Source organism: Pongo abelii, chromosome 7 (genome assembly GCF_028885655.2).
Source record: "Pongo abelii isolate AG06213 chromosome 7, NHGRI_mPonAbe1-v2.0_pri, whole genome shotgun sequence".
Classification (NCBI taxonomy): domain Eukaryota; kingdom Metazoa; phylum Chordata; class Mammalia; order Primates; family Hominidae; genus Pongo; species Pongo abelii.
In genome coordinates this window covers 117,010,923-117,035,625 of record NC_071992.2, presented here as the reverse complement: position 1 = coordinate 117,035,625, position 24,703 = coordinate 117,010,923, and the positions used below count along the sequence as shown (strand labels likewise).

Here is a 24,703-nt window from a genome sequence, read left to right as displayed (position 1 = left end):
GGCTGGGTGGCTGGAGACTTCAGGGAAGGTGGGGCAGGGCAACACATGGGGCAGCAGGAGTGGACCAAACTGTAACCACGGGCACTGCTTGTAGAATGTAGAGAGTCCATGTTAAGGGCATATACCCAGGAATAAGACGACCTACGTTCATATCGCAGATCCTTCACTTACTAGATAGTAACAGGAATTAGGCAGATGCCTAAACCTTAGTTTTGTAAGGTTGAAAAAAAAAGGGATAATAATACTCACCTAATATTGTTGATTAAATATCAGATCTATGAAGGACCTATCACAGTGTCTGGCGCATTATAGTAAGTGTTTATGTTAGTTATCTATTGCTGCAAACAAGTTACCCCCAAACTTAGTGATTTAAGCAACAAGCAGTTATCTCACATTATTTGTATGGGTCAGGTATCTGGACACAGCTTAGCTTCTGCTTCAAAGTCTCTCATGAGATTGTAGTCAAGCAGTTGGTCAAGTGGTCCCATTTGAAGGCTTGGCTGGAACTGGGAAGGGGTGCATCTAAGCTCACCACATGGATGTTGGCAGGCCTCCGTCCTCATCATGTGGTCCTCCACACACAACTTCCTCACAGCATGGCAGCTGGCTTTGTTTGGAGCACACAATTAAAGAGAGAGCAAGCAAAAATGCCAGGAAGGAAGCCACACTCTTTTTTTATAATCTATTTTCAGAAGGAATACCCCATTACTTCTGATACATTCTGTGCATTGAAAGTGAGTCAGTAATTCCAGACCACACTCAAGGAGAGGGGTTACATAAGGCATGAAGAACAGGAGGCAGAGATCACCAGGGGCCATCTTACAGAATGACTCCCACAATGTTTAATTTATGCTATTTTTATTATTCCATTTGTGTATCTTATTCCCCAAATTATTCTCCATTAATGCTGCTATTAATTTCCACTTCTGTGTTTTGCTCCTGTTCCTTCTGCCAGGAATGCCTTCCTCTAAATATCTATGGTTCCCAATCCTACACATCCTTTAAGGCCACACTCAAATGCCACTTCCATGAAGCTTTGCAAATTGCCCCCTTGCAGGAAGCACTTTCCTTCTCTGATGTCCAAAAGGGAAGAGTTTGATAAGGGAATAAGGGAAAGTGACAAATCCAGGCTATTGGATTTAGGCCCCCTGGGTCCATGAAGACACTGACTCTGTGAGATCATTCCAGAAACTTCTGTCATGGTTCTGCTTGTTCTGGGCTGGCTGAGCACCTACCAATTTGCTAATCCTTAGAACTAGGCTTCTCTAATAAACTGGTATGAATCCAAAAATTAGAGCTCTTCTGAAGGCTGGACTCCAAAAGCTCCAATAACATATGCAGACAAAGAGCCATCTGCCCCATGTGGAGATAAAGCACTTGAGAGGGAAAGCTAACTGTGGGTGGTGTGCTCTTCTGTGAATTCTCTTATGGGTTTGAGAACTTCATCTTCCAAAAAGGCTCCATGGGGACTGAAAAGGGCCTTATTCCACCCCAGAATACCCTTCTTTAATGAATCCAGTTGTCCCAAAAGGATAAACTACCTAAGGGTGTCCATGGGTGTGGCGGGCAACTAGGGAAGAGACAAAGTCAGGAGTCCTGGATCGAAATTGAGCCAGTTCAGCCATGATCTTCAGTGGGGGGCATCAAGTCAACTTAGGAGGAGAAGAGGAAGAAACTCCTGGGTATTATCCACCCATACTGGGCACTGAACATGATGTCGTTAAATCCTCAGAAAAGCCTGGTAAGGAAGGTGATATTTTTCACATTTTGCAGATGAGGAAACTAAGGCTCAGCGAGGTGAAATGGCCTGCCCCAGGTCACACCGCCAGTGGAACACAGACTGCTTGACTCAATGCCTGTATTCATTCCATGATCCTCTCTTACAAATGGCTGTGGGAGAACAAAGGGAAAGGGCAGGGTTAGGAGCCAAGCTAACTAAAGTAACTCCAAAGATAGCTATTACAGACCAAGCATAAAGTTACAGTTGGTTCTCCAAGATCCTAAGCCAAATTTTAGCCAGGCTTCCCTTATTGTTCCTGAGTTGCATAATAGGCAAATCTTCCATAGGGACGACTTGGGGGAAGAAGGTGAGAAAAGATGCTTAGTATGATTAATAGCAAGACTTCCACAGTCCCCTGACCCCCACCCCATTACCAACCCCACCTTTATCAGAAGATGCCTAGTGACAAGGATGACACACACATCCAGAAAGTTAACAGGATAAAAAATCTAAATACTAGCTTCCATTCTTGCATGACTTGTCTCCTGCACTCCTCACTCTTTCTGTCCTGGCCTTCTGTTCTTTTAAGATTGGGTCAGCTTTTCTGTTTCAGGAAAGGTGTTTCAAAGGTGTTTCCCAAAAGGAAGCAGAGACTCAAGCCAGGAGAAGATGAGGGCCTGGTTCAAGGCTAAGACAAGCCTAAATTGCTGATACCAATCCCTTTCTGCTCATCTCCCGTTGACAACATGGACTAGGTTGAATTGCCCTAGAGGCCAGGCATGGTGGTTCATGCCTATAATCCCAGCACTTAGGGAGGCTGAGGCAGGAAGACTGCTTGAGACCAGGAGTTTGAGACCAGTCTGGGCAACATAGCAAGACCCCATCTCTCAAAAAACTTTAAAAATTAGCTGGGTGTGGTGGTGCACACCTGTAGTCCAACACTTCGGGAGGCTGAGGTGGGAGGATTGCTTGAGCCCAACAGTTCAAGGTTGCCGTGAACTATGATCACGCCATTACATTACAGCCCGGGTGACAGAGTAAGACCCTGTCTGTAAGAAAACAAACAAACAAACAAAACATTGCTGTTGAGCCTTTTGGGGGTATGGTATGGAAGGAGAGAGAGGTCTAGGAGTGCCCACTCAAGACATTAGGGTAGCATTGGTTTTTTGATCCTCTCAACTAACGTTCTTTAGCACAAACTCTCTGCCAAGCACTGGGCTGTAGGTACAACAGGACTCCAAAGGGAGAGAAACTCAGAATTTCAAATTCCACAGGGGAGATATAATATGCACACATAGCTTAAAAATAAGACAGCATGTTATAAATGCCATTTAAAAATTAAATTAAATTACTATTCCTTGAAAAGGAAAGAAATTTTGACGCATGCTACAACATGGGTAAACCCTGAGGACATCATATGAAGTGCAATAAACCAGTCACAAAAAGACTACTATTGTATGACTTCACTTACCGGGTACCTAGAGTAGTTAAGAGATGGAAAATAACATGGTAGTTGCAGGGACTGAGGGGATTGGGAAATAGAGATTGTTTTTTAATGGATAAAGTTTCAGTTTTGCAAGATCAGAAAGTTCTGGAGGGTGGTTGCCCAACAATGCGGATACACTTAACACTGCTGAACTGTACACATAGAAACATTGAAGATGGTAAATTTTATCTTATGTGTATTTTACCACAATTAACAATAAAAATTTTGGGCCGGGCATGGTAGCTCATGCCTGTAATCTCAGCACTTTTGGAGGCCGAGACAGGTGGATCACTTGAGGTCAGGAGTTCAAGACCAGTCTGGCCCACATGGTGAAACCCTGTCTCTACTAAAAATACAAAAATTAGCCAGGTATGGTGGCACATGCCTATAGTCCCAGCTACTCAGGAGGCTGAGGCGTGAGAATCGCTTGAGCCTGGGAGGCGGAGGTTGCAGTGAGTCAAGATCATGCCACTGCACTCCAGCTTGGGTGACAGAGAGAGACTCTGTCTCAAAAAATAAAAATAGGCCGGGCGCGGTGGCTCATGCCTATAATCCCAGAACTTTGGGAGGCCGAGGCTGGTAGATCACCCAAGGTCAGAAGTTCGAGACCAGCCTGGCCAACATGGTGAAACCCTGTCCCTACTAAAAAAAAAATACAAAAATTAGCTGGGTGTGGTGGCAGATGCCTGTAATCCCAGCTACTGGAGAGGCTGAAGCAGGGACAATAGCTAGAACCTGGGAGGCACAGGTTGCAGTGAGCCAAGATTGCACCATTGCGCTCCAGCCTGGAGGACAAGAGCAAAATTCCGTGTCAAAAATAAATAATTAAATAAAATACAAATAAATAAAAAAAATTTAAGGAAAAAAACTACTATTGACCTACAGAAGGTGAAACAATTATGTATCTCACTGGGGATATCAAAGAAGGCTTCACGGAGGAGGGGCCATTTGAACTGAGCCATTTAGAAAAGATGGGTTAAAAATGGGCAGAAAAGAGCATTCTAGGCGAACAGAGCAGCAACAGCAAAAGCACATCCTAAAAAAAAAATCGAGAGATTTCTCTCTTCCATTGCACCAACCCTTAACAGAAAACATTTTTCCAGTGATCAAACTGCCCAAGCCCGCATGTGTGACTCCCAGCACAGCGTGGCTCTTCCGCCTGCTCCCTCTCTTCCTCTCATCCCCTCTCTCTGTGCCTGCCTCTTCCTGCCTCTTGTTCTCTCTCTCTGGTGTCTTTTGAACCTTCTAAAATGAACCTTTGACAAAAGTTTGCTTTTAGCTCAGAAGCAGCCTTCCTTAAGGTCTCTTTAATAACAGCAAACACCCAAAGACTCTCACACCTTTATTAACAGAGCTTGTTTTGCTGTTCTTTTTCTCTCCTTGGATACCAGAAGCTTAAGAAGAAATTACCTCATCACCACTACAGGCAGGTCCCAATTGTAAAAACAGTCCTTTTGACAGACACTTCATTGCCAGTTCTCCCTATGAATGGCAGCTTTGCAGAACAGCCTCTGGCATGGGAAGAAAGGGAGAGCTTCGATTTATATTAATACTTGATTTCTGAACAGAACTCAAGAGAAGGGTGGGCTCGGCGGAGAATTTCTTCATCTTTGGAGGGATGATTAAGCCAGAACTTATTATTCTTCATGTAAATCACCAGGACTTAAAGCAAGAATCCTGCTTTTTCTGATGAGAACGGTAACCAGGCAAGGGAAGGCATGCAAGGCTGCAGGGAGATAATGGTCTGAGCCCTGGCCCTAGGCGCACCCAAAATGCAGGCTTTCCCCAGCACCCAGTGCAGCTGGGGCAGCAGGCAGAGGGTTCATGTTATCAGGGTAGCCAGCATGGAGCTTACTCTCGCAGGTTCCCAGAGTGCAGACGCGCCTCGTGGGGATGCCAAAACCTGCTTGTTAGAGCGAACTGATGTGGCCTGAAGTGAAACTCTGCTTCCTTCTGCCTGGTGTGACTTAGAGAGGCTGCCGGATCTCCGATGAGAAACTAGCCTTGTGCTTGATTTCTGCCTTTTTGTCCTGTCCATAACTTTTTTTTTTTTTTTTTTTTTTGAGATGGAGTCTTGCTCTGTCCTCCAGGCTGGAGTGCAGTGCCATGATCTTGGCTCATTGCAACCTCTGCCTCCTGGGTTCAAGTGATTCTTCTGCCTCAGCCTCCCAAGTAGCTGGGACTACAGGAGCACACCACCATGCCCGGCTAATTTTTGTATTTTTAATAGAGATGGGGTTTCACTATATTAGCCAGGCTAGTCTCGAACTCCTGACCTCGTGATCTGCCCACCTCAGCCTCCCAAGGTGCTTAGAGGCGTGAGCCACCACACCTGGACTGTCCTGCCCATAATTTTTAATCATTACCTTTAATTCTGAGTGAGGACCCGTAGCCTTTTTGAGGATGAATGGTGCCAAGCCCTGAAAATAGAGTGAGCAGCATCGACATAGGCCCTGCCTCCTCTCCACAAAGTCGGCCTCCACGCTGGAGAATTCATACTGCCCTTTTCTGAATTCCTTCAGCTCAATCTAGACAGCCCTCAGGTAATCAAACACTGGAAAGAAGGCAGAGCTCAGCGTGAGTCGGGGAGCCTGTCTGGCCTTGACTTTACTGGAATCGATCACTTGGGAGTTAAGGGGGAAAATCTAATTTAGGGACCACAGTCCTTCCTTCGTGTCTATTCAATTACGTTAAAAATTATAACAACAAAACCATGGAATCTCAGCATCGGCGAGAGCCCCTGGTGTCATCTTGGCCAAGCCCAGCAGGATGCAGGAAACCTCCACGGCATCCCAGCTGCTTTTGCTGGCTCAGATAATCAGACATTTTCCCCGAGAGAAGAGTGCAAGTGCACTCCTTTTGGGAGTGAAATGAACTGTTCGGAAACTCTGAGACTAAATGAAAATGAAAATCAGCTTATTTAACAGCCTCCACCCGTAGATACTAATGCCTGGCACGTGTGCCTGAGATATGTCTGTTGACTGACCAACTGGTTGACTGATTGAATGAATGAGTGAGTGAATGAATGACTAAACAGAGTGAACTGGCATGGGGATCAAAGGGAAGCAGAGAGAGTAATTGCAGTGGTGAGAGGTAATGGACAAGTGGGAAAAAATGGGGAGACAGAACATTTTTCTCTAAAGATTTTTTTTCTTGTTTTCTGAGTAAAATGGGGAGGGAGGGCTGGATTGTTCCAGCGAGTGTTTTCATTCTTCAATAATCCCTTAAACAAATCATCAACAAAACCAATAATCCAATTTATATGTAATTATACTTGTAAATTTATTTGACAAATAAATACATTTGTAAAATAATTTAAATTACTGTGGATTAGGGTTATGGTTGCTAAGGACAAGTATTGCCTATTTACCCCAAGTTGCTTTCTCATGACTTCTCTCTCTCCCTCTCTCTCCTCTCCCTCTCCCTCTCTCTCTCTCTCTCTCACACACACACACAAACACACACACACACACACACACCCACCCCAGAACTTACAAATCATTGCTTCCTGGCCCCCTCAGAGTGAGTGAGCTGGATGAACCAGCTAATAGCTCAAGCACCTTCTCACTCTGTCTCTCATCCCCAAACAGATGTCCCCCACCCTGGCCAGTGAGAGCAGCAAAGACTCTCCCCAGCACCCCCTCCCTGCCCCACTCCCACACACCCATCCAGGGCTCCAGATTCTGGCAGAGTTACTGGAGTGGGAGCCTCTCCCAGGCAGCAGACAGTCAGGCAGGCAAACACACATTGCCAGGCATCTTCCTTGCTGTGTGGGAGGGTTGAGGAGAATTCCCAGGGTGCAAGCTGCAAGAGCTCCCCTAAATCTCAAGATAAGGAAGGCTCACGCTGCCTTTCGCGGGGCGGGCTTCACTTGGTGGTGCTGGGCTTGGGCTCAAATAATCAGATGTTTCCCTTTCCTCTCTCCTTCCCCCACCCCCTCGCACACCCTAAGAACAAGTTCTCAGCCATCAGGTTCCACAGCACACTCTCTCCCCCATAAATAGGAGAGCGGGCCTTGCCAATCTGTGTGATGTCTACATCCTCCTGCTGGAGCCCGTTCCCCAATCCTCCCTTCAGGAGGGTACTGGAATGCAGGAAGCACATCTACAAAGACTGCAGAAGCTGGTACTGAAAATGCCACTGTGTTCTGGATCCTTCCTGGAGAGATAACCACCTCCACTCTGTTCCCCCATCTCAGCACTTCCCCCAACCCCCTAGTACCTGTGATTGGGATGCCACGGTCCTCAGCTCCAGTGAGATGGATAGCAGAAAACTGTGCACTGTTTCTGGGCAGCAAGGACAGCCAACCCAAATCCTGCCAGGCAGATCCTCTCAGCGTTTGGTAATTCAGCTACAAATAGGCCTTCGGCTTTTTAGCTTTCATTTTGCAGATAATTGTAGGCACAGCTCATCCAGCATCTACTCAGTTTTCTCTGCACACTGGTACTAGGACACAGAATTCTTAGAGTGGAAAGCACTCTAGATGGGAATCAATGTTTAGGGAACTCTTGCTACACATCTGACCTTCTGCTGGAAGACTTACATCCATTCATCAAACACACGATGCCTTTTTCCAATTCCATAAATCTGAATTGATCATTTCTCCTTTGCCCTCCCTCAGTTCTTTGTTAGATCAAATACTATAGGACATTTTGTTCTGCAGTTACTGGTTGTCCTGTCTGTCTCTCCACTCAGACCGGGAGCTCCACGAGGGTAGGTCATATTCTTCCTGAATCTCTCACAGCTCCTCGCACAGACTCTGATACAGAGAAAGTGCTTCATTCACAAAGACGTGTGTGGTGGAATTCCCACTTCCCTCTTTGCCTTCTGCTGTACCAAGAAATAATAATTTATCTTCAGTGAAGGGAGTCTGTCCCTCCATTAAAATGTCTCCCACATGCAGGTGGGTTTTATTCACAAGTTTGGTGAAACACAGAGAGGAGAATTAAAATGCACCTGGAATCCTCTCCAGGTCTGTTGGCTCCAAAGCTCTGTGTTTTCAGGTCAGTTTCGGTAATACCGTGCTGGGCTAGAGCCAGTGGTGAGCTGCAGCTGGACTTTACTTGCAAAAGCCCATTGTTAATTTTCAGGAAATTTGCAAGCCAGTTGACATGATGTTGCTACCTTCAAGTCAGCCATGGTGAGAGTATTTATACCACAGAAATTGGCAAACAATACAAAATCAGGGCTTCTCCCCCACCCCGAGAGCTGGTTGTTACACATTAAACATATATTTTGAAAGTTCATTTCAAAGTTCAAAGTTCATCTTTGGGCCTAAAGGGGACATTCTCAGTACCACTCTTGGAGTGAATACATACCTAGTGCCCACCAGATATCTGAGCCTGGCAAGAGATGTCCCCGGAAAGTCACGGGCCTTGGTTAAATCCTCTTCAGTCTGCATCTGAGGCCTGGGGTTCCATATCTCTGCATGGAGCTCCCAATAGCCAAGAACAAAGCCCCCTCTGCTCTTGATCTTACATAGCTCAGCTCAGCTCAGGACGCACAGCAAGTGTGTGCTGCATAACTCAGCAATGAAGCAATTCCTCCCTCCAGGCCTGTCTCACCCAGGAGAGGGAAGAATAGTTTTATAGGAGGCTCAAACTTTATCACCTTCCATTTGCTTGTGGAGTCCCCAACAAAGAAACGAGGATGGAAGTTTATTCGCAAGGGGTGGGGAGTGAACCGGGGTGTCACGCCCAGGAGCACCCCTTCTTCTGGGCCTGCTCCCATCACTCTTGGGCTGAGATCATCAAAGCCTGAAAACATTTAGTATTTCAGACACCAACTCTCCTTGTGTTAAAGTTGGCCATGACCATTGAAAATAAAAGGCAGTGTTACATTTCTAAGGAATAGACATTATTGTAGTCAAAGCAGCATCCAAATGCAGAAATCTGACCCCACATGTTTGTGTTTGGGTTTTTTTTTTTATTGTTTTTTTCCAGACTTTTGAAAGTCCTTCAGAAAAGCAAAAGTGAAAGACTTCTGTGGGCTCGAACTAGGAACCAGGACAAAAGCAGGTCAGAAGGGCACCAAGGTCTCCCGGCCCAAAGAGGAGCCTTGGGAAATGGATTAACCTCTCCAGGCCACGCAGGTCCTTGCAGAAGGAGCAGTTTCCAAAGCTAACAACATTTCTCAAAGCTCCTGCCTGACAGCATGGCCAAAGCTTAACTCAAAAATGCATCTGAAAATGTTAAGACAACAACTTAGATCATTTTACTTCAAACTGGAAATAAGTGACCTTGGGCTAGAACATCTCCAGCCCAATGGAATGATTTAAGTGTGCGTGCTATTGTTGGTATTCAATCTGCTACCATGCCCAAGAGAGCAAAACAATTCCTGCTTTCAACCTTCCTCGGCCTCCTGCCCTGACAGAACCTTCCAGACCTGAGCAATTTGGACTTAAAAATGACAGCTACTCTTGCGCATTGTCTCCCAGTAAAGTGCTACTTTCCGGAGCCTGAGTCCCTGCCTCCTGCCCTCTCCCCTATCAGCTGGAGATCACGTCATTGTAGCAGGGACTGCATAAGCCCCCATGTTGTTAGAAATTAAAGTAAATGATCAGGCACCAACTCTGCCTTTGACTCAGCTAAAAGAACAGGAGCCAGATACTACCTTTAATTTCCAGGTGTACACAGGCTGCAAATGCCTCTGGGGACTCAGCTTCCTCGAGCAAGCATCAGGCCTCAGGTATGGGAAAGCCCCTTGAAAGGATGACATGTGGTGGCTCTTGGTGACATCCTGGCCCCGGCTCTCCATTTTCAAGACCCACTTTCCCCTGATCTGTTCAAATACCTGACATGTTTGCCCAGTTTATCCTTTCAACACATGCTAGAATAATAAATCATCTCATCTTAAGGATGACTTCAATATCTGTGGCATTTCTCAATAATTTTTTTTTTGAGACAGTCTTGCTTGTCCCAGGGCTGGGGTGCAGTAGTGTGGTCATAGCTCACTGTGCTTGTTGAGAGAATTTTACCAAATAGTATCAAATACACTCCTAGTTCAGTGGGGTACCTCAACCGTCAGCCCCAGAACCAGTTAATAACCCTGACGTGTCCAGAACAGCAGTGTTTCCACCACAGAACTGGCCTGCCATGGAGGACGGGTGGCCACCAGACTCTTAACCAGCAACTGTTTCAGAAACGGAACTGGAATGACCTCCAGCAGAACAATTAAAAACTTTCTTTAAAGAACTTTCTCTAAAAAACTTTCTTTAAAGAACTTTCTCTAAAGAACTTTCTTTTAAAAACTTTCTCTAAAGAACTTTCTTTAAAAAACTTTCTCTAAAGAACTTTCTTTAAAAAACTTTCTCTAAAGAACTTTCTTTAAAAAACGTTCTTTAAAGAACTTTCTTTAAAGAACCTTATGGGCCGGGTGTGGTGGCTCATGCCTATAATCCCAGCACTTTGGGAGGCTGAGGCAGGTGGATCACGAGGTCAAGAGATTGAGACCATGCTGACCAACATGGTGAAACCCCATCTCTACTAAAAATACAAAAATTAGCTGGGCGTGGTGGCCTGCGCCTTTAGTCCCAGCTACTCGGAGGCTGAGGCAGGAGAATCGCTTAAACCCGGGAGGTGGAGGTTGCAGTGAGCCAAGATCACGCCACTGCACTCCAGCCTGGCAAGACTCAGTCTCAAAAAAAAAAAAAACAACTTTATGGAAAACATCAGCTGATCCTTTTACCAGACCCTATTTTGAGAGGCCCCTGCATTTCCAGGGCAAGATAGAGAAGAGAGACAATATCTGGCTCACAGAAAATGCAGAGGCTTCAATCATCTCGTGACATATCCCAGTCCATGGCAATGAGGCTCTGCACATCTCTCCCCAGGCCAAAGCGGTTCATCTGACCAAAGTTTACATAAAGCATAAGAGGGTATCACCCTCTCATTCTCATCTCAGTACGTACCAGTCCAAATTCCCTGAGAGTTGACAGGCAGGTTATCAGGAAGAAAGGGCAGATTAAGCTTTGCTGCTTGTTCAACCTTGGAGGTCATCCTCCCAAGAGGTCTTGGCATCTTTTGACCCCAGCACCATCTTCCCTGGAGACGGGAAGGTGGATCTGAGTCTTCCCTTGCAGTCAGATTCAGTCAATCAAGTGAATCACAAATTATGTAAATCCAGTATGTGCAATCTAGGAAAAAAGAAAAAGCAAAACGTTTGATGAGGAGGACAAGTTATTATCCTACTTAATAGATGATAAAATTTAGGGTCTGATACTGGGGGAAAAAGGAAAACATTCATCAAAATAATTTTGACTCCATACCCCTTCTTGTAAGTGAGGAGTCCAGAGTAAGTCTCCTGTGTCCATTCAAAGCCAATCTCAGCTCATGAACTTAAGCATTGTCTTGATCAACTGCCTCCTCAAGGTTCTGGTAGCTCTGCCTATAAGCTGAGTGGCGTTGGCCAAATTACCTAACTTCTTTGGTATTGTTTTCCTCACCCTTCAGATGAAGCTGTGATCTCTACATTCTCTTTAGCCATCCAAATCTAAGATTCTCTGACTATGCTGCACAGATAGCTTTGCCCTCAATTAAGTGTTCTTTTTTTAAGGAAACAATTTCTGGAGGTATTAACCTTCAGCATCCCAAGAAATGGGCAAAGCCACAGCTATAGACTGAGACAATCCTTCTCCAGGAAACCCGAAAGGAGCCTTCTGGAATGGCCGGGCTGGTCTGCTCACACCAGCCTTTTCAGTCACACCTGACCCAGAAATATCCAGCCACACCGTCTGCAGAGATTAGTTGCTCTGAAAAAGTAGGGCGATAGAAACCACAGGACTTTTAGACACAGCTGGATGGGATTTCAAGAAGCAAAGGCCCGGATGACAAGCTGACACTAGCCTGCCATTATGTCAGCATCTTACTCCTGCAGTAATTGGATACCTGGACACCAGTTATTCTCCAAACCTACACTTGCCCCTGCCCCGAAGATTTTGAAGATGTGGTTGGCAGAAGAGTCAGAGTGAGAGAAGGGCGAGGCACATCAGTGCGGAGTCACAGCTACCTCTGCGCTTCCCTGAGCCCCTGAATGAGGCATTGTTTGTGCAACTGGGAATTGGAGCTTCTCCTGTGTGTCATGTGCAGTTTGGGCTGCACCAGCCCTACCTCCTGGGCCTGTAGGGTGTGTAGGTTATGTCGAAACAAGACTGCACCCAGACACTACCCTAGGCCTCAGGCACCCTGGGAGTTCTGCTGTGTCAGGGACCCTGCGCTGCAATCTTTTTGTCTTCCAAATGAGACCTGGTAAGCAAGTTGGGCTGCCCAGAGGGGACGGCATAGCTCAGGACTGGCACATGCTATGTGGTAGGTACCTGTTGCTTGTATCCCTCAGGGGTGAGAGCAGAGGATGCGTGCAACCCTAGGAACTCTGGCTTAGTGACCTGGCATCATGGGAGTGTTCATAACTTGCTCTGTGAACATTCTCTAACCCAGAAAGCAAAGGGGAACTGCCTTCCTTTGGCAGACAGCCATGAGCACTGCTCACCTTGGGTGTGGAGAGGTTGTCCTGTTCTAGCCCTTCAAGGACAGTAGCATCTAGGGGATCCCCCCACTATCACACACAGACACACACACACACACACACACACACAGACATCCATAAGTGCCTCCTCTCCAGCCACCCGCTACTGTGACTGTTGAGCCCCGCGCACCCTGCATGACAAAGTACTCTGCCTTCTGCCAGTAGAGACATTGGATGTAGCCAGGTGGACCAAGTACTGAAGAAAAGGTCCTTGTGTGGCATTAAAGTTGCTGCAGGGAACTCAGCCTCTGGCAGAGCCCCTGTGCCATAGCACAAAACCAGTTTCTGGATCTCGTTCCTCTGGGGTCTCTAGGCATACATTTCTGGTAGCTCCATGCCACCTCCAACATTCCTGAGCAGGAATGAACCTCATGCCTGTCCACGGGCTGCAGTCACCCTGCAGGTGAAGGCACCACAGGTGGGGCGCCCTCCCAGGAGGTTGGCCAAAGAACACCTGTTCTGAGAAATGGTGCTGATGACTCAGCAAGTGGCACTCTTCTTCAGACGCATCCTGACTCTGTGCCTGGCCTGCTGGTGGGGACTTGGAGCAATCTAGGGGGTAGCTTTTGGGTGAGTCAGAAACCAAGAGACTGACTCTTTATACTCCCAGGGACCCAAGACTTTCTCAGAAAAAAAGCAGGCGGAATGAACTTCTATTCACTCTTTCTCCTTTTGGCCTCTGTCCGCCTGTGGTGATCATAGGAAGTGCTTATATGCTTTTTCACTGCTTCTAAAACTGTTGCTGAAAGTTTTTGGGCCTTGTGAAATAAGAAAAGTTAATTAAGAAGGTTCCATAGTAGATCAATGTGGATGATCAAATTATAAAGCTAATGACCTATATCTATACCATTCTATATGACAGCCACTAGCCATGCATGACCATTTCAATAAAATTAATTAAAATTTAAAATTTGGTTCTCCAGCCATACCAGCCACATTTGAAGAGCTCAGTGGCTGCCTGTGGCCAGTGGCCGCAGCACTGGACAGCACAGCTATAGAACATCTCTATCATCACAGGCATTTCCACTGGACAGAGGAGATCTAAATACATAGTGTTAGAGATCCACTCAACTTCTCATTCATTCATTTACTCAGGTGAGAGGGTCGGCTGTGTTTTAGTGACTGTGGGCAAACAAAGATGGCAAATAGGTGGTCCCTGCACACTCTAAGAATTTATAACTGGTTGGGAATTCAAATGTGTAACCAAAGATATAGAACTCTTTCATTCTGGGACTGAAACAAGCGATACACAAATGAACAGAATGCTTCTAAAAGGTCAGCTTCCAAAAGGAAGAGCAGGGAAATGAGTCGGCCTGGTTGGACTTCAGCTTATTAATCTTTTATTTAGCATCTGCCTAAGGAAGTGTGGGTAGTAAGTTAGCTTAGACCTGAGTGACAGATGTGACAGGGCAATTAGGCCAAAAGGAGAAAAGTCCAGGCCCAAAGCTCTCCTGGGAAATTTCTGACTGTGTGTCCTAAGGAGGGCAATTGCATGAACACCACTGGTAGAGGAGAGGGCCATTGTCTCAGGCAGTCATATCCCAGGGCTGCGAAGGCTAACACTGCCATTCACCTCCTGGAACTCTGGGACATGGTGCTTTCCACCGTACTTCTGAGAAAGTAGCAAGCAACTGGCTGGCTCTTTCTCCAGTCCAGCTGCTCCTTGTTTGCAAGATTTTCACAGAGTGGGTTCAAAGGTTTTTAAAAGGTGTTCAAGTTGGGCAAGCCATTGGATATGCACCAAGTACAGGGTCTGGAAAAGGGATCCCAAAGCCCAGAGAGGGTGAGAACCTCTCACAGAATTTCTCAGCCAGGACATCTTAGGGCAGAGATGCTCAGGGAAGAAAGATACCAAAATAAAGGGCATGGAGACACCACCTGAAACTGATGAACTGTGTGGGAGAGAAGCAGGTAGAGAAACACAGACATGTAACTCAGAGCCCCCAGAGAGACCAGCGGGTCATCTTCAACCTGGAAGGAGTTGTAATGGCTCACAGATGGGTGACCTTCCGCAGCTGCTCGCTAAAGGTGTCCAAGAATTCGTTTGGGGGAATTATTTTTTAACACTTGAGATCACCAGAGATGGTTTGTGAGTCATAAAGCTGGATGCTGGGCTCCCCGGGCAGTTGAGCTACAGAAGAGCTATTCTGGAAAAAAAAAGACTGTGGGAATAAGCAATTCATTTTTTATGTGATGTTTTGAATAGGGTACGTAGTTGCATGATTCAAATCTGAGGAAATGTGTATTAAAAGGTTCACAGTGGCTCTCTGGGCTCGGACCTACGTCGCGGCGACATGGCCAAACGTACCAAGAAAGTCGGGATCGTTGGTAAATACGGGACCCGCTATGGGGCCTCCCTCCGGAAAATGGTGAAGAAGATTGAAATCAGCCAGCACGCCAAGTACACTTGCTCTTTTTGTGGCAAAACCAAGATGAAGAGACGAGCTGTGGGGATCTGGCACTGTGGTTCCTGCATGAAGACAGTGGCTGGCGGTGCCTGGACGTACAATACCACTTCCGCTGTCACGGTAAAGTCCGCCATCAGAAGACTGAAGGAGTTGAAAGACCAGTAGACACTCCTCTACTCTTTGAGACATGACTGGCCTATAACAAATGAGTTAATTTATGCAAAAAAAAAAAAAAAAAAAAAGGTTCACAGTGAACAATTGCCTTGCCCCTGCTCCCTATCTGCCTAGTTCCCACACTTCTCCGACCTGCGCTTGGGCAACCACTATTAGGTTCTTTTGCACCCATCTGAGTTATTTTTTAAACTTTTATTTATTTATTTATTTGAGACAGGGTCTTGCTCTGTCATCCAGGCTGTAGTGCAGTGGCATGATCTCAGTTCACTGCAGCCTCGACCTCCCCGGCTCAAGCAATCCTCCCATCTTGGTCTCCTGAGTACCTGAGACTACAGGTTTGTGTGACCATGCCTATATATATATATATATTTTGTAGTGGCTGGGCACAACAGTGGCTCACGCCTGTAATCCCAGCACTTTGGGAGACCAAGATTGGTGAATCACTTGAGGTCAGGAGTTCGAGAACAGCCTGGCCAACATGGTGAAACCCCGTCTCTACTAAAAATATAAAAATTAGTTGAGCATTGTGGCGCACACCTTTTATCCCAGTAGTTACTCAGGAGAATCGCTTGAACCTGGGAAGCGGAGTTTGCAGTGAGCTAAGATCATGGCATTGCACTCCAGCCTGGGTGACAGAGGGAGACTCCATCTCAAAAAATATATTTTTGTAGAGACGGTGTCTTGCTCTGTTACCAGGCTGGTCTCGAACTCCTGGGCTCAAGCGATCCTCCCAAAGTGCTGGGATTACAGGGGTGAGCGACCACACTCAGCCTCTGTGAACTTCTAATCATATCTTTTACTCATTCTATAGGTCTTTGGCTACTTTTAGCAATCAGTTTCTTATTAATTTTTCTCATCAATGTTTTTATCAATTTCAAGACTAGCCCTTTGTCTGTGAACTGAGGAATACAATATAAACACAGAGCTAATGAATAACAGTCTTACCCAAAGATATTTTGATGATTCCCTGTAAAATTATTTTCAAGGCAAGGATTTCAACCCTGTCCCCCAGGCTCCCACCCCACCCCATGTCACACCAGGTTGCTGGCCGTTTTTTGTTTTTTTTTTTTTTTTCACTTCTTTTTCTTCCTTGGGGCTTTGCATTGGCTATTTCCTCTTCCCAGAATGAGGTTTTCCCTTTGTCCTCCTGGTAAATCCCTGCTCACTTTCTCAAGGCCTATGGCACCTTCTCATTAGAAAGAGCAAGTGAGGACAGAGGTGAGTGACTATTTGAAACCGCAAGTCCTTTCCCCAATTCACAGTGCACGGAGGGGAGACCCAGGCTGGGCAAACAATTTTGAAGCGGTGGAAGTTGGGAAGTTGAGGGAGATCAGTGGGAGACCCTTGGTGGGAGGTGGAGCTGATGACAGCCTGGGTGAGGATGTGGCTGAATGAGGAATCTTCTGCAGGGCAGGGGCTGTGGAGGATGGGTTGGGGGTCGAGCCTCAATGGGACACAAGGCCTGGGCACATGCATTCAGTGGACAGAGCTTCCAGAGAGGACAAGAGGACGGAGAACAGAGCACGGGGAAGGACACAAAGTATGAACACAGGGGACTCAAGACCAGGCCTACAGAATCTTCCAAGGGGCTGCAAGAAGAGGAATTTCAACTGGAAGCCAAGGGACCTTGACTCCAAAATGCCCTCATCTTCCAAAAACCCACAAAGAAGAGAGAGAGATGTCCCAGCCTCTGACAAGGAAAATAATTAAGGTAAAATACAGCGGGGTGTGGTGGCTCACACTTGTAATCCCAACAATTTGGAAGGCCAAGGAGGGCGGATCACTTGAGACCAAGAGTTTGAGACCAGCTTGGAAAACATAGTGAGACCCCATCTCTACAAAAATAAAAAATTAGCTGGGCATGGTGGTGTGTGTTTGTGGTCCCAGCTACGTGGGAGTCTGAGGCTGGAGGATTGCCTGGGAGGTCGAGGCTGCAGTGAGACGTGATCACACCACCGCACTCCAGCCTGGGTGACAGAATGAGACCCTGTCTCAAAATAAATAAACAAACAAAAAGGTAAGATGTGAAGAAAGACATTAAACTTCAAGAATCTGGGCTTAGAGCAGCCAGAGATGGTGAGAGAATTTGAAAAGCCTGTGAAGAGACTCATGAAATCAGGCTTTAACCCTAAACCACGGGGTAGAATTCACGCCTGACTACGTGCCCACCACTTGCTCCAAAAAGATTTGCAACCAGACTCACCACACCATAGGAAAAGAGTTTCATGTCTCATAAAGTAGCCTACTGGATGTGCTACACTTGAGGGCAGACAAGTTGGGGGATCGGTATTCTGATCTCCTGGGTGGTACCAGCGATTACCTAGAGAAGCCACAACAAGAACTCAAGAAGCTTCTGTCTGGAGGGCCGCCCTGGGAACTTCCCTCATACACTTCTTCTTGTGCATTCATTCAGCACATGTTTTTTGAGCACCTGCTATGTATTGGGCACTGTGCTAGGGGCTGGGGATGTACTGGTGACTAAGGCACTGAGCCTGCCCCAGCTGCTCTAGTGCAATGGGAGAGGTGGACACGCACACAAGCCAGTGTTACATGTGCTCTGGTGAAAATGAGCATTGGGGCCTGTGGGGCTGCGGACAGAAGGGCCTGGTCCACTTTTGGGGTGTCACGGAAGGCTTCCCAGCAAACATGACTCCTAAATCAACAAGGGTCATTTGGAGAATAGCCTACTCATGAAAGACCCCTGAGACCACCTGCCCCAGGAGTGGGTAGAGAACTCTCCTGCAGCAAGTGTAGAAAGACAGCGTGAGGCCAGGAGCGTCAAGTTAATATACTGGACTTCCGAATAAAGGAGGAAAGTTTAGAAAATCAAACCAAGAGATAAATGCTTTTCTCCTTCTCATAGTTCTGACCCAGACAGTCAAAGTCTTGCACAACTTATACCTTAAAAGCAATGTGTGTGCAAATTCCAAGCCAAAAATAGAAGCCATGCCTGATAGGATCCATTCTCATTTCTTTGTTGCTGACTTTTGTATTAGCTCTTAGCTGAGGGTCAGCATTTTCTGATACCATCTTCTGCACTGAACTCCTCCTTCTCTCCAAACTCCTTTAAGGATTCCAAGCAGCCTTATTCAATATTTATATGATCTGGACACAGCAAGACTTCTTTGATCTGCAGTGAGCAAGAACTGAAGCTCATTGGAGCTTGGCCCTCAGCAGCTGCTGTTCCCTGAATTTGCCCCTCCCCCAGGGGGTCCCCAGGAGCCCTGCGGGGTGAAGGCATCACCTCTTTGTGCAGAGGCTTTGCTTCCACTGGGCACTGGTAGAGACCTGCCAGTCCCCCGCGGGGCAGAAGAAAGAGATCTGCTGCATACTTTAGCTAAGTACTTTTTAAAACACAGAGATTCTGCTTGGATTTTTTCTTGTGAACAGTTAGCAGAAGCAAAAAGTCAACAAACCCCCAGTGGACAGCCCACCCCAATAGGGCCAGTACATGCAACAGGAAAGTGGATAAGAGTTGGGACTGCTCTTTTTTCCATTGCGACTTAGAATTCCCAAGGCTAGGCTGCCTGTTTTCTTTCAGCAGAGGAAGCAATGAGATGCAGGACCTGTGTGCTTCATTCTCTCACACAGACACACACCTCAATCAGGATGCTAAATAATGAAAATACCCTGGGACTTGCTGCCAAGACCTTCAATAAGAAATGAAGGCCAGTTCAGACACCTGTATTGGTTTGCCTGTGGCACAGAGGGTCTGCAGGAGTGCTAAGCCAACTCCATTGCTGCTATCTTCTCAGCTTAGCCACAAGAAGAACACCCCCATCATTGCTGCTTCCAGACATAGAGTCTGTCTAGGTCAGTTAGCTGTTGGACACCAAAAGATACTGAGCAGGTGGGCATGGTGACTCACGCCTATAATCCCAACACTTTGGGAGGACAAGGCAGGAGGATCACTTGAGCCCAGGAGTTTGAGACCAGCCTGAGCAACATAGCATGACCCCCTCTCTACAAAAAAATTTAAAAGTTATTGGCCAGGTGCAGTGGCTCATACCTGTAATCCCAACACTTTGGGAGGCTGAGGCAGGTGGATCACTTGAGGGCAGGAGTTCAAGACCAGCCTGGCCAACATGGTGAAATCCTGTCTCTACTAAAAATGCAAAAATTAGTTGGGTGTGTTGGCGCATGCCTGTAATCCCAGCTACTCAGGAGGCTGAGGCACGAGAATCACTTGAACCTGGGAGGCAGAGGTTGCAGTGAGCTGAGATGGTGCTACTGCACTCTAGCCTGGGCAACAGAGCAAGACTCCATATCAAAAAAAAAAAGTTAGCCACGTGCAGTGGTGTGCACCTGTAGTCCCAGCTACTTGGGAGGCTGAGCTGGGAGGATTGCTTGAGCACAGGAAATTGAGGCTGCAGTAAACTATGGTCCACCACTGTATTCCAGCACAAGTGACAAAGGGAGACCCTGTCTCAAAAAAAAAAAAAAGGAAAAGAAAAAGAAAAGAAAAAGAAACTGGGCATCCTAGAAGGGCGAGGAGGCTTTTTGCCATAGAAGGGCTTGTTTTACCAACATCCTGGAAAAGTAATATGGTATCATCAAAGGCATGGGTCAGGGTTGGTGAATACAGCATAGCTATATTTACTCTCTTGCTCTCTCTGTCCATCTTTTGTACAGACATAACTAATCAATCATAACCCATTTTTCCTTTGGAAAATATGTACCATCTTGGGAGCCATAGTTGCTGAAGATCCTTGGGCTGCAAAGAAAGTAGAAAGGAGCACTGATCTCCATTACCGGGGAGGTTAAGCCTTACAGTTAGCAGTTTAAAAGAGTCTTTCCCTAACACTTTTATACTTAACAATCCAAGTGAATTCATTCTTCTCATGGGAAGAAAAAGCCTTGAGCTGCTGGTTCACTGAGTGAATGATGGCAAGCAAGAGCTCAGATATCCCATAAGGAGACACTCACACAACCCAGGAAGAGCCTACGAGACTGTATTGGGCAATATTGGAGATAGGAATGCAGGACGCCTTGCTCCTGAGGCTGCAATCAATCCGCATCTCCCCCAGCATTGGAGACCAAAGGAACAGGGCTAAAGCCCAACCTTGAAGCCTCCTTGGTAACTCCCAGTACTCAGAAAAGATGGAGAAGAGAACAATCCCTTATCTACCTTCCTACATAAGTTGCTTCATTTATTCATTTATTTACTCACTAGAATACCAATATTTCTCTTGGATCTAGCTTTGGCTAGGCACTAGGACTTCGACTGGGGGTGAGCAAGGGTGGCTGCATATTAACTGAGATTCCTGCTTGTGAATTTCATACCTCTCTGCCACCATCTCCCCCTCAGTTCTCAGGCATTGATTGCTTCGAGCAGGAAGTAACAGCGCAGAATGGCAGACAAAACACTCTTAGAGATTCAAGGGTAGGCTTTCCATTTTCTAGAGCCTAGTATACGTATGTCAATTATCAAGGTCCTAGTAGCAACTTTTTGGGGTAACAAATCTGTTCCATATCTTACTTGTGGTGGTAATTACATGTTTGGACATATTTGTCAAAACATATAGAAGTCTACACTACACTAAAAAGAGTAAACTTCGCTATAAGTAAATTATTGCCTTAAAATGAGGAAAATAAACATAATATGGAGTAGGAAAAAAGTGACACATACAATAAGAAAACTTTTTAGATGTATATAATAGAACACATTCTTTTTAAATGCATAAACAAATAATAACAGAACAAAAATTTACAAGAGACAGATGAATGCCAGTTTCAGCATAGTCGATACTTCCGGGGAGCAGAGGAGAGTGGAGGTGCATGGCTCTATCTATAGTGATTTATTTTATTTTTAAGAAAAGAGGGATCTAAAGCAAACATGACAAAATTTTAACATCTGTTTACTTTTGATAGTAGGTACAAAAGTGTCATATTATTTTCTGATCTTTCTGTATATTAAAAAAAATCTTTTTTGAGATAGGGTCTGGCTCTGTTACCCAGGCGAGAGTGCAGTGGCGTGATCTCGGCTCACGGCAACCTCTGCCTCCCAGGCTTAAGCAATCCTCCCACCTCAGCCTCCTAAGTAGCTGCGACTACAGGCACCCACCACCACACCCGGCTAATTTTTGTATTTTTAGTAGAGATGGGGTTCCACCATGTTGGCCAGTCTGGTCTCCAACTCCTGAGCTCAAGTGATCTGCCCACCTTGGCCTCCCAAAGTGCTGGGATTACAGGTGTGAGCCACCATGCCTGGCCTGTATATTAAAATTTTTTTTATAATTTGTTAAAAAGTTTAAAAATCATACACACACACACACACACACTCACACACACACATGGCCTAGAATGTCCCTGGTCCTGGCCCTAAACAATAGATTTGGAAATCAGAGGCAAGTAACTAAGAGTAAAGGTGAAAGCAAAAGAATTAGCCATTGCGGTGAGTCCTAAGGTTGCAGTGGGGGTGGGATTTTAGCCTCCTGTCCAGAGAAGTGGCCTGGAAGTGGCAGATCTTATAGAGTCCCAGCAGATCTGAGAACCCCTGGGAGAATTTCCCCATCCTGCAGGGTACAGAGGCAGCCAGGTGCTCCTCATGGCTCAAAAGGGTATGGAAGGAGTGAGCGAAGTCAGATCTGAGAGGTAAAGGGCCCCAGAATTGGCTGTTTCTGCCACTTGGAGCAGATACTCAAAATAGATATTCAGAGAGTTATAGAAAAATAAAGAATGTTACATTACCTGCACATTTAGGTTTGTTAGAACTTGGCTACATCAAAGATGAGTAAGTCACAATCCCTGCTCTCAGGAGCCCATAGGTTATCTGGGAGACAGAGAAGTAAATAAGCCATTAGGATGTGATGTTCTCAGGGGAAAGGGGGATTAAATCAAATGAAAGCTCCTTATACAGAAAAGTATTTGGTGAGACCCCCTCCCATCCCTCTCTCCAGTTGTATCTTTTGAGCAAGTATTAGTTATCTATTGCTGTGTAACAAATTACCTTATAATTTGGCAGCTTAAAACAGTTAACATTTTATTATCTCACAAAGTTGGGATTTGGGAAGTGGCTTAGCTGGCAGGCTCTGGTGCAGGATCTCTCACTAGGGTGTGCTCATAGTGTTGACTGGGGGCCAGGCACAGTGGCTCATGCCTGTAATCTCAGCACTTTGGGAGGCCAAGGAGGGTGGATCACTTTAAGTCAGGAGTTTGAGACCAGCCTGGCCAACATGGTGAAACCCCGTCTCTACTAAAAATACAGAAATTAGCCAGGCATGGTAACACATGCCTGTAATCCCAGCTACTCGGGAGGCTGAAACAGGAGAATTGCTTGAACTTGGGAGGCGGAGGTTGCAGTGAGACAAGATCATGTCACTGCACTCCAGCCTGGGCAACAGAGCAAGGCTCCGTCTCAAAAAAAAAAAAAAAAAGATGACTGGGCTGTAGTCATCTGAAGGCTGGACTGGGACAGGAGTTCCCAATCCTAGGTGGCTTTCTCATATGACTGTCCATTGCTGGTTGCTGGCAGGAGGCCTTAGTTCCTCACCATAAGAGCCTCTCCCTAGGGCTATTCGAGTGTCCTCATAGTATGGTATCTGGCTTCCCCCAGAATGATTGATCCAAGAGAAAGAGCAAGAAAGAAGCCACATTCTGTTTAAAAGAAGCAACTTCTTAAGTCTAGCCCATACTGTAGAGGAGAATTCAGCTCCATCTCTTGAAGGGAGGAGTATCAAATAATGCATGGACTTATTTTAAAGCCACGAAAGGGCACAAAGGAAGCCAGAGTTCCTAAACTTTCTTTCTCCACTGTCCTGACTCCCCAGGTGTGATGGATGACTACGGATCCAGTTATTGGCAAGACTAAAATTGAGATTCAGACATTATCAGGAAAGATTTGGAATCTAAACACAAAAGAGTGCAGGCAAAACTGTGTCACTTCTGGGATGGAGCCCTCGAGTGAATCCAGACGTTTCCTCCAAACTCAGGGAACCAGCATGAAAGGCAAAGAAGAAGCCAGACATACGCCCTGTTAGCTAGGGTCTGGGGAGTTTCCTTAAGCAGGACGATAGAATCGAGGAGGGATGGGCAGGCCCTGAGAGGCAGGCAGCATCAGAGAGGCCCAGCCACAGGGGCTGGCAGGGGCAAGAAAGCAGTCTTGGGGTCTGGGGCCCTTGGGTGCAGAGCTGGATGACTCAATAGGTAGCTGAAATATGGATTTAGAGACTCAGCCCAGCAGGCATCTCCCACAAAACTGAAAAATGTTTGGCTTCAGTGAGAACTGAACTGAAATTTTACAGTCTAAATATCTCAAGTGAAATCATTTTAATCTCAGCATCTGTATCAGTTTTGTGTTTTAAGAGTCAGTATCATTTTTATTTTGAATTACATAATGGCAGGGCAGAGGGAGGATGGCAGAAGGGTCTGTAAAGCCGAACTTACCAACTGGTATGTTCCAGCATCCTGGTGGCCTGTTCACAGGCAGGGCTCTCACCTGCAGCCATGTAGCCAGTACTCTGCACAAAGCAGCTAGCAGGAGGGGCATGTGGGAGCTGAAAGCAGTCTGTGTCCTGACCACCAAGCCTGGCATCCAGCTTGTAAAAATACGGCACATTTTTATTATTCCTAGTTTCTGCTAGCTGATGGCTCTGCTAATGGGTTATAGATGAGTTGAGATGTGGAGCTCTCTAGCTCTTGGGAGGCCAGGCAGGTGAGAGAAGCTGGAGCCCCCAGGCCAGATTCCGCCTGCTGGGAGAAGCTTTGCCCAGAGTCCAACTCAAAGAAAATAAAAATGGATGGAGGCCCAAACCCAGCCATAAGCAGGCAGCTCACCACACAACAAACATCAATACCCTAACTTGCGCAGGGTTGGGCAGGGCTGTACATCCCATCAAGGACTCCTTACAGGTCCTCTGCTTATTGACCCTAAGTCTGGGTAGGATGGGCTCCCAGGCTAACCAAGGGGGCATAGAAGCAGTGCCAGAGGAGAGCAAGGAGATGGGCAGCCAACACCCAGAGCCTGCCCTCCCAGAGGGGTGCACTGGGAAAGCTGGCTCAGCCAGTCCCTCCAGAGTTCCAGCACCTCCACTCTCCCCAGTCTGGTGGCCCAGCCCCACAAAGGGGCTATCCCTGAGATCCTCCTCTGAAATGCCCCTCCCTTGGAAGAGCTCCATCCAATTGGAGGGGCTGTGAGCTGGAGCGGAGCAGCATAAAGATGAAGGATATGAGGCCAGACCCCTCCCCCGCTAAATACAGCCTGAATCTGATCGTCGCAGGTTGTGCTGGACAGCTTTATTTGCCCACAGGATTGGCAGTTAGAGGCCCATGGACTGGATTACGCTAAAGGAAGTGACATATGCAAATGAGTCACATGCCAGGCTGCCGCGACCAGACTGACAGCTTTATCATGCAGTACCCCGTAACTCTCAGGGCCTGTTTATAGAAAGGTCT

General features: G+C 46.5%; 1 protein-coding gene and 1 long non-coding RNA gene across 2 annotated transcripts; one reads left to right on the top strand and one right to left on the bottom strand.

Moving 5' to 3' along the window:
• Positions 1-726: 726 nt before the first annotated feature.
• On the bottom strand, positions 727-24,478 carry LOC103891366 (uncharacterized). Its single transcript, XR_655609.2, has 3 exons — positions 23,696-24,478; positions 22,001-22,082; positions 727-1,890 (listed from the first exon to the last, which is right to left on the bottom strand). It is a non-coding gene; the product is annotated as an uncharacterized LOC103891366 (long non-coding RNA).
• LOC100458923 (large ribosomal subunit protein eL43) lies at positions 14,997-15,362 on the top strand. The gene has a single exon (XM_002819333.6). It carries the CDS (start codon positions 15,023-15,025, stop codon positions 15,299-15,301), a length of 279 nt encoding a protein of 92 aa, XP_002819379.1. The 5' UTR covers positions 14,997-15,022; the 3' UTR covers positions 15,302-15,362.
• Positions 24,479-24,703: the final 225 nt, after the last annotated feature.